The following is a 14460-nucleotide window of genomic DNA, read 5'->3' on the forward strand; positions in this document are numbered from 1 at the left end:
CTGTTAAAAACACTGCTGCTCTAGTTTCTGTGCAGATGTAAGAGTGCAGAGTGCGGATGTAGAGACCTTGAAAAACAGGAAAACCTCAAACGCTTCCTCACACGGTGGGAACCGTCGCAGCTCGACGGGCGGCTCTGTGAGGTAAAACAAGCGGCCATTGTGTCTTTGATGGGTCGCCTGCCCCGGAGAGGAGCGGTTGGCTAGTGGAACAACAGCAGCAGCAGCAGCAGCAGCGGATGGTACAGATTCGGCTTCGGATGCCAGCCTGAAACCGAGATTTGTCACTATATTCTGTGTTCATGTGAAACAAAAGGTAAAGTAACCATTTTGTCACTATCAGGAGCTAGCCTAGCTACCGTAACCTGAGCACGAAGGCTAACAGGGATTTGTAACGTTTAGCTGCGCTCCTTCGGGTAGCTAAGCAGACGTTGGGGTTAGCTAGCTGTTAGCTTGCGTTAGCTTGTTAAACGGAAACGGATTTGTGATGGATTAGCTGAAATGGTTAAAGATGTAGGGCATCGCTGTACAACACATGTAAACGCTATGATGAGAAAATCGAGAAGTTTTTTTTTATATAACAATCTAGACGCGTTTAGCTATCACCGTCGCGTCTAGCTAACGCTAGTATAATAGAATTTTAACTAATTCAATTTCGCTATTAGTCACGTTTAGCTGATAGCCTTCCTTGGCTGGTTAAGCCTTAGCGAGTCATTTCCTTTATGAATTAGCTTGTAAAGAGGATTAGTGTGCAGCAACAATGCTGCATCTCAGGCTGCTTGTGCCCGTTAGTAACTATTATATTCCCCATCCACAAATACTGTACAGTTTCCCCGTAGCATCTTAGGACTCAACGCCTGGTGATAGGATATAACGTTAAATGTTTGTGTAACAGATTATGTAACGCCCTAAGACATGTGCTCATGTTGTTATTTTTGTTAGTACCCAGAAAAGTCTGTCGAGGTTGTTGCTGGCATGTTGAGGGGCAGATAAGTTTGATAGGTGAGCAAATCCGTCATGAACTAACAGCTGCTGAGTCCTAAGCCATGGACGTTTAGTTATTACACAGTATGTAAGAGAGGAGCTCTGTGTGTCATCACAATCTCCAGGATTTTCCCCTTATTTCATTTAGTGAACAGAAAGTTGAGTTTTATTATTTGTTCAAGTGGCTAAAGCAGGTGTAACAAACTTACATTGAGATCAGTTCAATCAGTTTATCAGCTTACCATATCAGTTATGTTATTCAAAATCATTTTGGTTTGTTTGTACTCCGTGATAATTTATTTGTTCTTCTCTCTATCAGGTGACACTGTGTCGTATGGAATGAAAACCTCTCAGAGATATTTTGAATCCAAACCAGCGGGTAAGTTGGCACCCTGCTGTCAATTTGCTTAAACTGTGTGTTATTTCAGCATGTGTTGATATGCTCTTCTGTTGCCATTGCCCTGTTTCACAAATATACATTAGCTCGGTTTGCTGACATGGAGTGGCAGACACCAGCTGTGTCAGAAAAGTTCCAAAGCCGCTTTGGCCGCCGGCCTGGAACATCGGACAGTGGGGACACCGGTCTTGGCACTTCAGCATCTGACAGCGCAGAAGGTGATGACTTTTGCTTGTTCTTAGTCTGTCTGTGGAGTGTATCATGTAACATTGTTTTTATAAAGTCAAAGATTGAATCCCAGTTTGCACCTAACTGTTGTAATGTAATGCTTTTTTATTTATTTATTGAAACATAATTTTACAGCTGTAACAGGCTGTTTTGGAGTATGGTGTGTTGGGATATCAAGGCTGAACAGCTAAATGGAAAACTGAATCCATGCCTGTTGTGTGAAATATTATATTGTCTTTATTTGAAATGCTAATGCCTAAAATGTGAAATCCCACTGGAAGTTGTGCATGCACGTTTGTACTATATATATATACAGATATACCCTGAGTGGAAAAAATAACAGACACATGGTGTCAGGAAGGTTTCATGCAATGGTTGTTCAGCTGGGATGGGTGGTTCATGTGCAACAGGAAACACTGCATAATAATAGACTGAAAAACTATCAGTCGTCCAAGTTACATTTGCATGTGTTGGCATACGTCTGATAGTCCTAATGGCATTTTAACACATAATTTCTTTTCCCATTTATTAAACACTGTAGTGGATTTTTTTTGGAGGACATTGTGGAAATGTTAGCCAGATGGTATTGTCCCAATGCACACTCTTACATAAATTGTTTGTGTTAGCGCTTTCCTTATCACTATGGTGAATTAAACAGTCTCTACTCATCTTGCATGTTCAGGCACCAGATCTAAATGTCGGTAAACCTTATGAGTGAAGGTTTGGAAAACAATTTGTGTTAGTGCATGCATGTCTTCTTCATCTTGAAGTGAAAGATATTTCTCGAGGCATTGTCTTACACCTTGATCGCTCTGCTTTGGTCTTGTAAGACAGCATTCCTAGAAGGATTGGTGCTGTAGAGCTTGTTATAAGATACTTAAGATACGTTAATTCTTTAGTTTTAATGATTTTGTACTACCTCGTGCTTATTTAGGCTGTAGTCTGTGGATTTGCTATTTCTGTTGTATGAATAACTACAACAGCTAACTACTTCTTGCAGGCCCTATCTGTTTAGTTACAACTGTTGAGCATGTTACTGGTGCTGGTACAGCTTTGTCCACGCACTTAACTTGACAGCAGTGCTTAGCAGCATGACAATTAGCTCCATATTTAGCCACAGTAATGACCTGTTGTCGTTAATACCGTATTCAGTACTTGGAGTGTACATTAACTTATCCTTAAAATACGAGACCTCCTTTGTTTGTCTTTTGAAATACACTTTTTTTTCTTGTAGTTGCTTAGTGTGTTGCAGGTAATTGTCACTATGTTTTTGACCTGCAAAGGAATGCCTGTTTTACTTCTACTTCTTCTTACAGAGTTAGGCTTGTCCTAGCTAGTCATGATGAATCAGTGGAGCCTGGAGGCTTCTTTTATATGAATTGTTTTATCTACCTAAAAGCTCAATGTTTAGTTTTTTGCTTTTTTACATAATATTCTTCTCTTTTGACTAATTATTATTTTTCTCATTTAGTTGATGTTTCTAGATTGATAACACTGCATAGTGGTTTAAACTGAGAAGGGGAAAAATTCTTTGACTTTGGTTTTTGGATGTACACGTGTGTGATGTGTGTTACGGTGGGAGGAGGCAAGGTGCTTAAATAAGCGGCACCCACAGATCACTCTGTAACTTGAGAGGTGGGCTATAAATACCCCTAACCTTTCCTGTGTGTGCCTGTTTATATGTGTTTGCTCATAGAGTGGTACAGGCTGCTTTGGCTGTTTGAAGACAATAACGTTTTGGGTACAGGGCCTGTCTGCTGCGCGGCTGTCTGTCTTAGCTTCAGTGTTCGATTCGGTGGTGCCCAGAAATGCAGACGACGGAGTGTTGTTTTAATTTGGAGTCTGCTGCAACTCAGTTTGTCACAGTTCAGCTTTAGAAAAAATGCCACAGCAAATAACACGTTTGTTGGGTTCAAGTGACTTCCAGGTTTCCGGACTTCAGCGGGTCTTTCAGGTTTGTAATGCTGTTGAAGTCAGACTTATGTAACTCTAAATTGTGTTGAGGCTTGTATAGATCTCTCTAGGATGGTTGCAGGATGATGGCACTTTTGCTGTTTTCTTTAAGTTCTTGCTAAGCTTCATGTAACTTCTGAGGTTTCCAAATGAAGACAGTTAACATGTTTGTGCATGTTTAATGGTGTGGATTGGGTGTGTTCTCTATAGAGTAATCTTGGGGTGCATTTTTGTGTATGTCGTAAAAGCATAATTACAAGACTTTATACTAATTAAAAAGGAAAACATGTAGTGAGCAGTTCTGTTTTAATTGTCTGATATCTACACCGAGTCACATTACAGGTAATGCAATGTCATTCGTTATTATAAATACTAGGTATTTTTCGTTAATCATGTAATACAGCTTGTATTCTGTGTATTGGTTTAAGTCTATTATAAGCTTATTCCCTTGGTTGAGTCAGTCAGAGTCAGTTAATTCTTTCAGTGGTGACACCTCATCATCAAAGTAGGCCACCCATAAACCTTGCTGCATCTACTTTACATCACTGACTGAAAATAGAGAAAATTGCCTGCAGTATTGCTCCAGATATTCTGCACTGATTTAATAAGGTGGATCTGTGTAGTGAATAATGATAGAATAGTGCTGATTGTAATTGCTAATGACTCTTTCTGTTTTTCTTTAAAGATTTCTGCAGTTCCAACAGCAGCCCTTCTTTCCAGCCCATCCGTAGTCAGATCCCCATACCTACAGCACATGTCATGCCATCCACGGCCGGAGCCCCGGCCTCAAAGCCCAAATCCTGTGTCCAGGAGGACATCCTGTCCTCTGTTGATGGGCACAGGTCTTCTTCTGGCTCCAGAACCCCCTCCACCTCGAAGTCTTCCTCTCTCTCCAAATCAGCATCTTCGCCCAACTTAGATGCTCCGACTGGAGTAGGAGGTGATCCTGTGGGGCCAAAGCCAGACTGCCTGAGCCGCTACCGCAGCCTAGTCAACGGGCTGGACCACTCGCTTTTCCCCCCAGATCACTCACGGGTGGATGAGGGCCAAAGGTTTGACACTCCTGCTGTGGAACCAACTCTAAATCAGTCAGCCCTGTTGGGAGGGTTATGCCCTGATGTCAGACTCCGATTACAGACAACCGGGATTCGTGATACCCCAGACTGTGAGTCTTACAGGGGAGGCATGGAGCACAGCTATAAGGTTCTTCCTGAAGTTAGACCCGGTGTTCCCTGTACAGCAGAAACCTCTAATCAGAGGGGCAGTCAGCCTGGTGCAGCTGGATCTGCTGGAGTTTATTCGAGCCCTCTCAGCCTGCAGACACAAACTCTGCTGAGGGAGCATGCAGGATCCAAAGGTTATGAGTCATTGCGGCAGGACAGATGTAGTGACCTATCCAGCTGGCAACAACAACAACAACATAAGCAGCAACTGGATACTTTACGCTTGCAAGTTGAGCAAATGCAGGTAAGCATTTATCCTTAATAAAAATGTATACTGCACTAATGCTAGAAATAGAGAACTAAGAGTGTAGAGATTTTATAAATTTAAAAAATTCTACTTGACTGCTATAATGTTGGGTGGATCCCTGAGGAACAAACCTAAAATAAAGGCCATTAGGGTAGAGATGTGGGTCAGCACTGGAAAAATAATGTTCCACTATACAAAGCATGAGGGCATACAAATATCTGGTCCTGTTTTTAAATCAGGATTTAGGTTTAGTTAATCAGCCACATTAAACTCATAAAATCCTGTCCTTAGTTAACATTGACTTACATTTTGCAGTCTCTACAAAGCTGCTGAGCAAAACTTCCTACTTTTTCAGCACCCTTTGCAAACTCCCCCCGTGACAGATGTTGACTGCTACTCTGGAGTGACTGTTAACCACTTCCACATACCGACTAGGCAGAATATTTAAATGCAAAATGTGTTTGAACCCCTGAGTTTCTATTTTTATTGTATGAAGAAATTGTAAAACCTCATGAAAATTTTAGCTCTATTGCCAATTTAGAAAACTGCATGTATGTTTCAATTGCAGCCTTTATTCATTCATGGTCCTAGATATATTCTTCTAATTACCAGAATACACAGATATTTGGCAGCACCTTCTGTATCTGTTGGAAGAAAGGCTTTAAATAGTCACTGAGGTGGAATTACATTCCCTTCTAAAGAGAGGGTGGCAGTACTTGATACTCAAATGTATTTTTTTCTTTTACGATAGCCATTTAAAAGCACGTGGGATGCTCTGGTCAGTGCCATCAGTGTTATTGATAAAAGTATGTTTCTGTCACTGCTTTGTTATAAAAACATTTTAACCAAGGCGAGTGGGAATTCCTGAGCCATTTGAATTTTGTTTTGTGTCTATTTTTAAAGCTGTTGTAGAGTTTCACTTTATTGTGTGCACTAGAGAAGATAAAGGAGATGAGATAAATGATGTCAGCACTGCACACTTTGTTCAGGGTTAAACTTTAAATCATTTTGTCGCTCATCACTTTGTATTTTCTTCACTTTGAATAGTCACATTTCTTGTTTTGTTTTGGGGTTTTTTTTGTTACAGTTAATGAGTGCTGGAGTTGGTCAGTACCCATCTCTGTACTCGACCCCTGTTCATGCAGAGTCTGGCAAGTGGGATGCTCTGGTCAAGGCCAGTGAGAGTCTGTTAAAGGAGAAGGAGCTTATCATCGAAAGGCAAGTGTTTCTAATAGTTGTACTACCCCTCCCTTATCGCAATCCTGGGGTCTATGCAGACTGTAGTTTTTCCACATTTTTGCCATTTTATTTTATTGTGGTTCTTGTGTTGATGATGGTCAAACCTGTATATGATGCAGACAAAAACAGCATATGGCCCAGTTGGAACAGCGTCTGAGGGAAAGTGAGCTTCAAGTCCATGGAGCCCTCCTAGGCCGAGGGGCTTCCTATGGGGATATGTGTATGCTGCGCCTTCAGGTTGGTAAAACATGCTCTAGCTCCCATAAACCAAACTGAGAACAGTGTGACACTGTCAATACCCTCTACTGACGATTTACCCTCAAGAGCCTTCATGAATACTTTTGTATCACATGGTGACTTCACAGGAGGCTCAAAGGGAGAATGCTTTCTTGAGGGCACAGTTTAGTGAACGCACAGACTGTATTGCCCTGGAGAAAGTAGAGGCAGAACGCAGACTGGGGGCAGTTGAGGCTGAGACACGGCGACTAACAGAGAGTCTGAAAGAAACCTGTGAGAGACATGCAGAGGAAATGAAGAAACAGGAAGAGAGGGTTTGTACTTCCCTGTCACCTCTTCCTAATGTACACCGTTGCAAGCAAGAGAACCACAAAGTGACATGAATATTAAATGACAGCGATAATTAATATCTGAGTTTACAAGCAGTTTACTTTGCTTCCATTTTATCCCATTCAACCATACGTCTGCCTGTAGATCCGCAGTCGAGACAAGCACATCAACAACTTGAAGAAGAAGTGTCAGAAAGAGGCTGAGCTGAAGAGAGAGAACCAACAGCGAATTGAGACCCTGGAGCGTTATCTAGCTGACCTACCCACTTTGGAGGACTACCAGAGCCAGAACAAGCAGGTTAGGACAGCTCTGCTTACATTTTTACATTTCAGTTCCTGTCTGTTGTGATTTATCTGTTAAAATCATTGCGCTTTGTGGACTTTTCAGCTGCTGGAGGCTGAACAGCAGGCAGCTGAGCTACAAGAGAAAGTAAAAGAACTGGAGGTCTGTCTAGAGACAACTCGCTCACAGCTGCGAGAAAAAGATGCACAGCTGGAGGATCAGAAACACAAGGAGAGAGACCTGCTGACCACCATTACAGAGTATGTGGCCACGGTCTTCACTTTGCACACACTCTCTGCACAAAGAGACAGTATTAACTGTGCATAACGTGTGGTCTTGTTTTTTTTATTTTTGTCATCAGTATGCAGCAGCGGGTACAGCAGGGCCTTGAGGATGGAGCCCGACTGCCTTCTCTGGATATGGAGAAGCTCAGAGGAGAAAACAACGCTTTGAGAGAGGAACAGCAAAGACTTAAAAAGGTCTGTTGTTTGTTTGTTGCTGTGTATTCTGTCTTACCCAGCCATATAAGTGCACTGGTTTAAATTATGCTACGTTTCCGAAATTGCAGTGTGGAAATTGTTCTCATACTGTGCAATTTAACTGTAGCTCTGCTGCTGACATTCTTGACCTCAAGTAACTCCAGCTTCTAAAAGCTGATCAGACTGTGCGAGCTAGGGGGAAACATATATTCAGTTAAATTTGAATCAACGAGAAGTGATCACTTCTGTGGAGTAGAGGTTCTGTATGTTGTGGTTAAAGTCTCTAGCATAAAACTGTTTAATTAAAGAGAAGGTTATTTTTATTCTGTTAGAAATAATAATTGTAAGTCTGGTCATTCCTATCACAGCTTAGCATTTTATCATTTTAATGTCTTATTTACTGTGCTTTCTGTGCTGGTCTGTGCTTCACCTGCACAGATCTTCAGTTTAGCAATGTACATTATACAGCCAGGTTTATGACACTTCACTGTCCCTTTTTAAGTAGGAAATTGTTTTTAAGCTCATCTGTTGTTTTTGCAGGTCATCGAGAAGCAACACAGAATGATGGAACAGCTTGGCTCCCAGATCCAGGTGTGTACCTCTTCAAAATAAAGTTTAATTATTTGCGTAGTTTAATGTTTTATTTATAATCTCTAAACATTTCAATGTGTGCCTGCAGGCTTTGGAGGAGCAGATCTCTCAGGAAGAGAGCAGCTCTCAGGCTCTTAGAGAAGAGGTGCTAGTCAAAGAGCAGAATGTGTTGGAACTCCACACAGCTATGAAGGAGGTGAGACGGGCTAGTACAGGAACATTACAGTAGGATAATGCAGCAAACCTTGAACTGACCTTGACTTTTAACATTGATGCTTAACGCTGTGTTCCAGCTGTCAGCCCAGAACCAGGAACTGATGGAGCAGAATCTGACACTCCAGGAGCAGAAGAGCACCAGCCAGGCTTCCTCCGCTCTGCAGCCAGCTGGGGCTCGGCTCACACAGAGGCTTCATCTAGAGATTGCCTCCTGCCTCAGTGACCTGCGCTCCTTGTGCAGCATTTTGACCCAGAGAGCTCAGGGACAAGACCCCAACCTCTCCCTGCTGCTCGGTCTCACGTGTAAGTACTTCTTAATGTTCTCTTGTGTTAATATAGTACATTATAATAAAATGTTTCAAGATCTTTGAAGTGTTGTGAGAAGTTTATAAAAGTTGTACAGCTTAAACAATCAATTGTGTTTTCTTTTCTCAGCTCCCCAACCAGTGGCAGGGCAGGAGGAGGACTGGATGAGTCCAGAAGTGCTGCAGAAGAAGCTTGTCGAGGCTCAACAGCTCCGCCGAGATGTTGAGGAACTTCGTAATGTAATTCTGGACCGTTACGCACAGGACATGGGAGAAAACTGCATCACCCAATAACCTTGCTACTAGCACAGGTGATGAAGGACACTTGCAGCACTCCACTTCTAGAAAAGACTTGTCTACTCCGCCTATTTGCTGAATGTCACAAAGAGGACTGAATTTTAATTTACTTAAAACGAGGACAGAGGAAAGCCCTAATGGTTTAGCTTCTACTTCACTCGACTGAACATGGAGTCTCAAGCCTGCCTGTAGCTCAGAACCCTCCCACCCTCCGGTGAGTTCTTCTATTTCTGTCCAAGGGCTAATAGAAAATAACTTACCTCTAATACTTGATCCTTTAAGCATTGTGCGTGTGTGTGCGCGTGTGTGTTTCAATAATAATGACTTGATATGGTCAGTTACCAAACAGTCTTACACGTTTTGTTCCTCGCTAGTGAATAACTATTTGTGTAGAAGTCCCACAAATGTTACTTATTTAAATCTTAATTTCCCACCTGAGGGGAATTATGCTAGGAGTGGTTGACAATCAACTGAAAATATTTTAACTGAATTCACAAAGAGATGTTGCTATCATGCCATTATTTAAAATGGCGAACACTGTAACATTAGACTGGGGTTTAATACCAAATCAGCTTCTCACACCAACAGGCCTAAAACTGTTTTCTTACCAAAGACAACTCTGGTCAAAGCTGTTGTGCAACTTTGTGATCGTTTTTGAATGTTTCTCTTTGCTGCAGGCCTTGTTCTGAACAATTACCAACGTGCCTTTGTGTCATGCTTGCAGCCACAAAGCTAGTTCAATTTCGACCAACCACAAAGGGCTGTTTGCGGCTGACTCTTCCAATATGAACCTTTCTCTGAGTGTATCAACCAGTAGGACAGTTAATACATTCCCTGACTCTGAATGTAGCAGAAACTTTGGGCCATGTCACAGACTCTCACGCACTCTCGTGGAGGCCCCCACTCCATTTTTGTTCCTGGTAGATGGCGTAAAGTTCAATGAACCTCATTAGTCTGGGTGATTTCTGTAAAAGCAGCTCTGTGTGGATGAATAACGACAGAGTATACTGTACATTTCAGGTTGATAATGGCTTAGAGTGGTTAACTGATAAATGTATGACTGAGAAACAGTATTATTCTTCAGTATTATTTATTTTATGTTTGCATTTGACAACTCGGTGTGAAAAGCATTCTGGGTCCTCCTAATGTGTTGCTGTAATAATGTGTTAATGTGTTTGAGCATCCACTCCGTGTAAAGGTCCCATGATGTGACTTTTGTACTGTATGTTTTTTGTTTTTTTTTCTCTGGTGTTTCATGTGTGATAGTGTGTTGGGGAGCGTTTTAATAGTTATGCAGATACTTCACCTTCTTCAGTTGGAAGAGGAAGATAATTTAATCCTACATGGTGATGTTGGGAGGGGTTGGCTGGATCATCCCCTAAATCACTGAGCACATTTACTGGATGGAATTTTATATTTGCTCAGTGCAGAATAAGCCATTTTTAAAAAGTGACACTTATAAAAAATATGCAACAGTGACGTTTTTTTACATAAATTATACAGAGCAACACTCCCAGGGACACAAGCCATTTTTTGTTGTTCATTTCATGGGACCTTTAAACTCAAGTAGCACAAGATCTGTTTGGAAAGTACAGCTCCACATGCCTTAACATCTCAAATGTTTTGAAAAAGGGAAGAAGATGTTTATATTTTCATACTTTTGTCCTTGTTTGTATTTGCATATTTTAGAAATAAAGGTTTTCAACAGTTTCTTGGGTCTTAACTGCTGTATCTTCACACTTTCTCTGCATAAAACCACAGCCGCCTGCTTATAATAGCTAGCGATGTACTGATTGGACACACTCGATCAGTATCAACCCTGATACCTTTCTTGAGCACATCAGGTATTAAGGCTGGCTGTTTTACATTCCACTGTTTCTGCTATCCCTTATATTGATTCAGTCACGGTGGACCACCTACTCAGTTTTTAGTGCAGCATGTCTTCATGTTTCCAAGCAAGAGCAAAAAGGTTGGATCAGTGCATCCATACCTAACAACAGGGGTTTGTATAATATAAGGATGTATCTATGAGCCACGTTCCTAGCAGGTTCTCAACATGTCGCAGTAGGAAAAGCACAGGTGTAAATATCTACAATAAAATAATGAATACATTTTATAGGTTTATTTACTGACTTCAGTCAGTGAATGAGGATGTTGCCTTTTTTGCAGCAGCAGAACAGCATTACTGGTGAGTCCGTATGACTGGAGAGTCTGACAGTCATTACTGTAGCTGCAGTACGGGTATATGCTGACGATGTCGTACTCCAGTTGATCACCCCCTCTGTAGTGCAAGAAACACAAACAACTGATGTGGCTGTGTGTGCAGAAGCTAACAGAAAAATACTTTTGTCCTGGGGATGTGGTTTCACCTTTGTTTGTCCAGATACTGTCGCAGCTGGTCGATGGTTTCTGAGAGGCACATCTTCAAAATATAAGTATGGCTCCCGTCTTCAGACTTCACCTTAACTGTGACCACATTGCGAGCAGACGATGGCCGAGCAGTGTGTAGCCTAAGTGTGACAAGTGACATTACTAAAACCCTCCTACTACAATATAATTTCTTTATAAAGACACTTTATATAATGTCTTCAGTTGGACTCCTCTACTGTATGAGGTCACACGTCTGAATCCTACACTCAACAGATGCTGACCGTGCACAGTGACCTGCCCTATTTCCCAGATCTATCCACAATCTTAAATTATCAGTCACCACTGCCAAAAAGGGATTTTAATCCCCCTTTACATCGCAATGCACTGGATTCTAGGATTTAGCAGTTCCTTTTAACCCCTTCTACATATTTGTAAAGTAACAAAGTGACATATTAAAATGGCTTTTAATGGCTTCACATTTACATCACATGCTCACATAAGGGATGACAACATGCTTGTATACCTCTCTCTCATCGCCTGCAGTGCTGGTGTGTCTATGAGGATAACTGAGTCGCTGCTCTGGGCTTCAGTTGAACCCTGGTAATAGTAGGGTTAGATTATGAGGATACAGTAGTGAGTGTATGTTTTGCAGAAGTTTAGACAGACGAGACAGATGCACTACAGCAAAGCACAAATATACGTAAACCAGCAACCACGATGGAGGTAGCTTTTTTTTTTTTTCTACTGCCCACCTGCAGGGTGGTCCTCAGTGAGCCCCTGACATCAATCACTCGACCAGCCTTGACCACTACCTTGGGCAGCCTGTTCAGGAACTGTTGTATGGTCTGCTTCTTGCCTGTGAACCAGCAGAAAACATGAAAATGCCAATTAAGATGACATGATGATGGTTCCAGCACAGGTCTCTTTTGTGAGTATCAGTGTGATGGCCACAGGACAGACCAGGTATTTGAGAGACAGCGCCGTTTGCTGTGTCATCTCTCCCTCCATAGACGGCCTTTCCTTCACCAGGGAATTTATCCCACGGTCGTTTGACGATGAAGTCCTCATCTCGCCTGTCGTGAACCTGCACACTAAGCTTCCATTAATCACACATTTGCACATTTGCTCACAGACAAACAAACAGAAATTGGCACGCACCTCCAAAGGCACGCCATCTGGAAATCTTTCTTGAAGCTCTGAAGGAAAATAACCATCCATCAGATCCTGCATGCACTGCTGCTGAAACCAAAGGCAGAAGAATCTGTAGCGTGAAAGACCACCCCCCCCCCAGCCTGAAGCATTTTCCCCGTATAGGGTTAGTCACCCAACCTGAGTGCTGCGGTCCTCATAGGAACGGAAAGGACCGTCAAACATGACGATGCCGTTACTGTAGAGCCTCAGCTGGACGGGATCCTTCCTTGTCAGCTGTGCCCCTGTTGCTGTTGTTTGCACAAAGGACTCTCCTTCCCCTGCGAGGACGTTCAACTCCTTGATCCTCTGCAGCACCAGGTCAAAGTTCATGTTGAAATTCCTGACAACAGAGGTGCCTTTACAGACAAGATACAGTATACTACATGTTAGGAATCACTTTAGGGAGATGATGCTGTGATATCTTAGCTCGGTAAGAAAAGCTGGAAGCCTTACAAAGAGGACAGAAGATGAAAAGTACCTGGCTGCCAGAGGCCTCTCTCTGCATTGTGTGGTGGCTGACTTTCAGCTGAGTCACTGCTCTCCCCGTCTCCCACCCAGATCAAGCCGTAGTCATTTAGAAAGCTCTGCAAAACAGGGATCGGCAGAAATGAGCAACACGTAAGCATGTCGGTGATCAAAATTTAAACACGGTGATGAAACGTTACCTCCATTTCGCGCACTTGATTCTGCAGTCGCTGGCACCTTCCTTCAAGACTGTCCCTGCTGCTCAGATCATGTGTGCTCTCTACAACCACGCAGACATTAACACATATCTTATTACTTTAAGCTTCCTCACAGAAATTCAGGGAATATCAAACTCGTGTGTGTATGTGTGGTAGCTAATACCCGATTCTTTCCGAAGCCTCAGCTTCTCCTCCAAAACAGAGATCTTTTTATCCTAAACAACCATGAGGACAAAACTAGAAGTGTGACATGCTGCAAAGCTGTCTGTTGACACAGTTGTGCTGTTTGGTTTGGAAGTGTGATTTCACCTTGCGCTCAATCTCCTGTGCTTGGATCTTCACTTTTCTCTCCAGCAGGGTCACCTGCTGCATCATGGCAGACATGAGCTCAAAGTCACTTGGTGGAGCACCTGATGGAGAAAGTCAAAGTATTCAAATATTAACAGTGTCCTTCCTGTAACAGATTAGAGTTTTTGAGGGTGTATACCAATAAATAAAATAAGTCTTTTGAATAAAAACATATACCTTTCAATAATGTGGCTTTTGACTTTGAAGTGGAGGCGTCACTGGTGGGAGCAGGAGTATTTAGGTCAGAGGAATCAGCATCATCCACCAACGCTGCCGGAAATTGTAATTAATAAGAGAAAAGACACCAAAAAGTCCAAGTCAAAATATGGACAGCATGTTGGAGCAGGGTCATATTTATAGTAAAATATAGTTCCAGTTCTTCTTCGTGGTGCAGCACTTCTACATAATCTGAGGACTCCCTCCACCCCCAGTGCCGTCATGTTATAGCAACCTACCTTTTAACAGGTTCCTCCTGAAAGGCACTCTCTGTCTGCCCCTGCAGGTCAAAGAAAAGTCAATGGATATTTCCTTGTGTACTTTTTCCCAGTACAGATACTACTTGGATACTGCGGTGACCCACCATTGCGCATTCAGAGGTCCCTGCAGTGGAGTCCGCTTGGTTTTCTTCAGCATGGACAGCGGTGAGCTCATTTTCAGTCAGGATGAGGTCTAGTCGAGGTATCTCCTCCAGGTCGAGGGTCTGTTCACAGGGATTTCCCGTGTTTGGAGTCTGTTGCCAGTGGCAACGCAGAAAGCGGAGACTATAGGAGGTGAAAAGCTGATGATTCATGTTTAATCCACAGGAGGTCGCTGTTCTCCATCATCTCACACACACACACACACACACACTTGGCTCGCCTAAA

The 14460-nt window shown here is 42.5% G+C and overlaps 2 protein-coding genes across 4 annotated transcripts; one reads left to right on the forward strand and one right to left on the reverse strand.

The window, feature by feature from the left end:
* Nucleotides 1-85: 85 nt before the first annotated feature.
* On the forward strand, nucleotides 86-10715 carry cep85 (centrosomal protein 85). 2 transcript variants are annotated; one of them, XM_026369898.1, is made up of 14 exons: nucleotides 86-313; nucleotides 1301-1360; nucleotides 1465-1596; nucleotides 4245-5026; nucleotides 6117-6247; nucleotides 6388-6505; nucleotides 6634-6819; nucleotides 6980-7132; nucleotides 7223-7377; nucleotides 7479-7596; nucleotides 8137-8187; nucleotides 8276-8383; nucleotides 8481-8706; nucleotides 8839-10715. In XM_026369898.1, the coding sequence occupies exons 2-14, from the start codon at nucleotides 1321-1323 to the stop codon at nucleotides 9000-9002; spliced, it is 2364 nt and encodes a 787-aa protein (XP_026225683.1). In that variant the 5' UTR covers nucleotides 86-313; nucleotides 1301-1320; the 3' UTR covers nucleotides 9003-10715. The 2 variants fall into 2 exon arrangements, with proteins under 2 accessions (XP_026225683.1, XP_026225684.1); XM_026369899.1 differs by lacking the exon at nucleotides 86-313 and adding an exon at nucleotides 955-999.
* ubxn11 (UBX domain protein 11) lies at nucleotides 9796-14315 on the reverse strand. 2 transcript variants are annotated; one of them, XM_026369907.1, is made up of 14 exons: nucleotides 14178-14315; nucleotides 14053-14093; nucleotides 13775-13867; nucleotides 13559-13659; nucleotides 13413-13464; nucleotides 13232-13311; nucleotides 13045-13150; nucleotides 12705-12922; nucleotides 12534-12611; nucleotides 12336-12459; nucleotides 12128-12231; nucleotides 11899-11972; nucleotides 11375-11515; nucleotides 9796-11286 (listed from the first exon to the last, which is right to left on the reverse strand). In XM_026369907.1, exons 1-14 carry the CDS (start codon nucleotides 14246-14248, stop codon nucleotides 11127-11129), a joined length of 1443 nt encoding a protein of 480 aa, XP_026225692.1. In that variant the 5' UTR covers nucleotides 14249-14315; the 3' UTR covers nucleotides 9796-11126. The 2 variants fall into 2 exon arrangements, with proteins under 2 accessions (XP_026225692.1, XP_026225691.1); XM_026369906.1 differs by having other exon boundaries at nucleotides 13775-13870.
* Nucleotides 14316-14460: the final 145 nt, after the last annotated feature.

Source organism: Anabas testudineus, chromosome 16 (assembly GCF_900324465.2).
Source record: "Anabas testudineus chromosome 16, fAnaTes1.2, whole genome shotgun sequence".
In the NCBI taxonomy this organism is placed as follows: Eukaryota; Metazoa; Chordata; class Actinopteri; order Anabantiformes; family Anabantidae; genus Anabas; species Anabas testudineus.

Excerpts from the sequence above, each read along its gene's own strand:
- cep85 (XM_026369898.1), top strand. The coding sequence starts at position 1,321 with ATGAAAACCTCTCAGAGATATTTTGAATCCAAACCAGCGG. Across the intron at positions 7,378-7,478 it reads CTGCTGACCACCATTACAGA|TATGCAGCAGCGGGTACAGC; the intron begins GTATGTGGCCAC and ends TTTTGTCATCAG. Across the intron at positions 7,597-8,136 it reads AACAGCAAAGACTTAAAAAG|GTCATCGAGAAGCAACACAG; the intron begins GTCTGTTGTTTG and ends TTGTTTTTGCAG.
- ubxn11 (XM_026369906.1), bottom strand. The coding sequence starts at position 14,248 with ATGAGCTCACCGCTGTCCATGCTGAAGAAAACCAAGCGGACTCCACTG. Across the intron at positions 12,612-12,704 it reads ATGAGGACCGCAGCACTCAG|CAGTGCATGCAGGATCTGAT; the intron begins GTTGGGTGACTA and ends TGGTTTCAGCAG. Across the intron at positions 11,973-12,127 it reads CACTGAGGACCACCCTGCAG|GGTTCAACTGAAGCCCAGAG; the intron begins GTGGGCAGTAGA and ends TACTATTACCAG.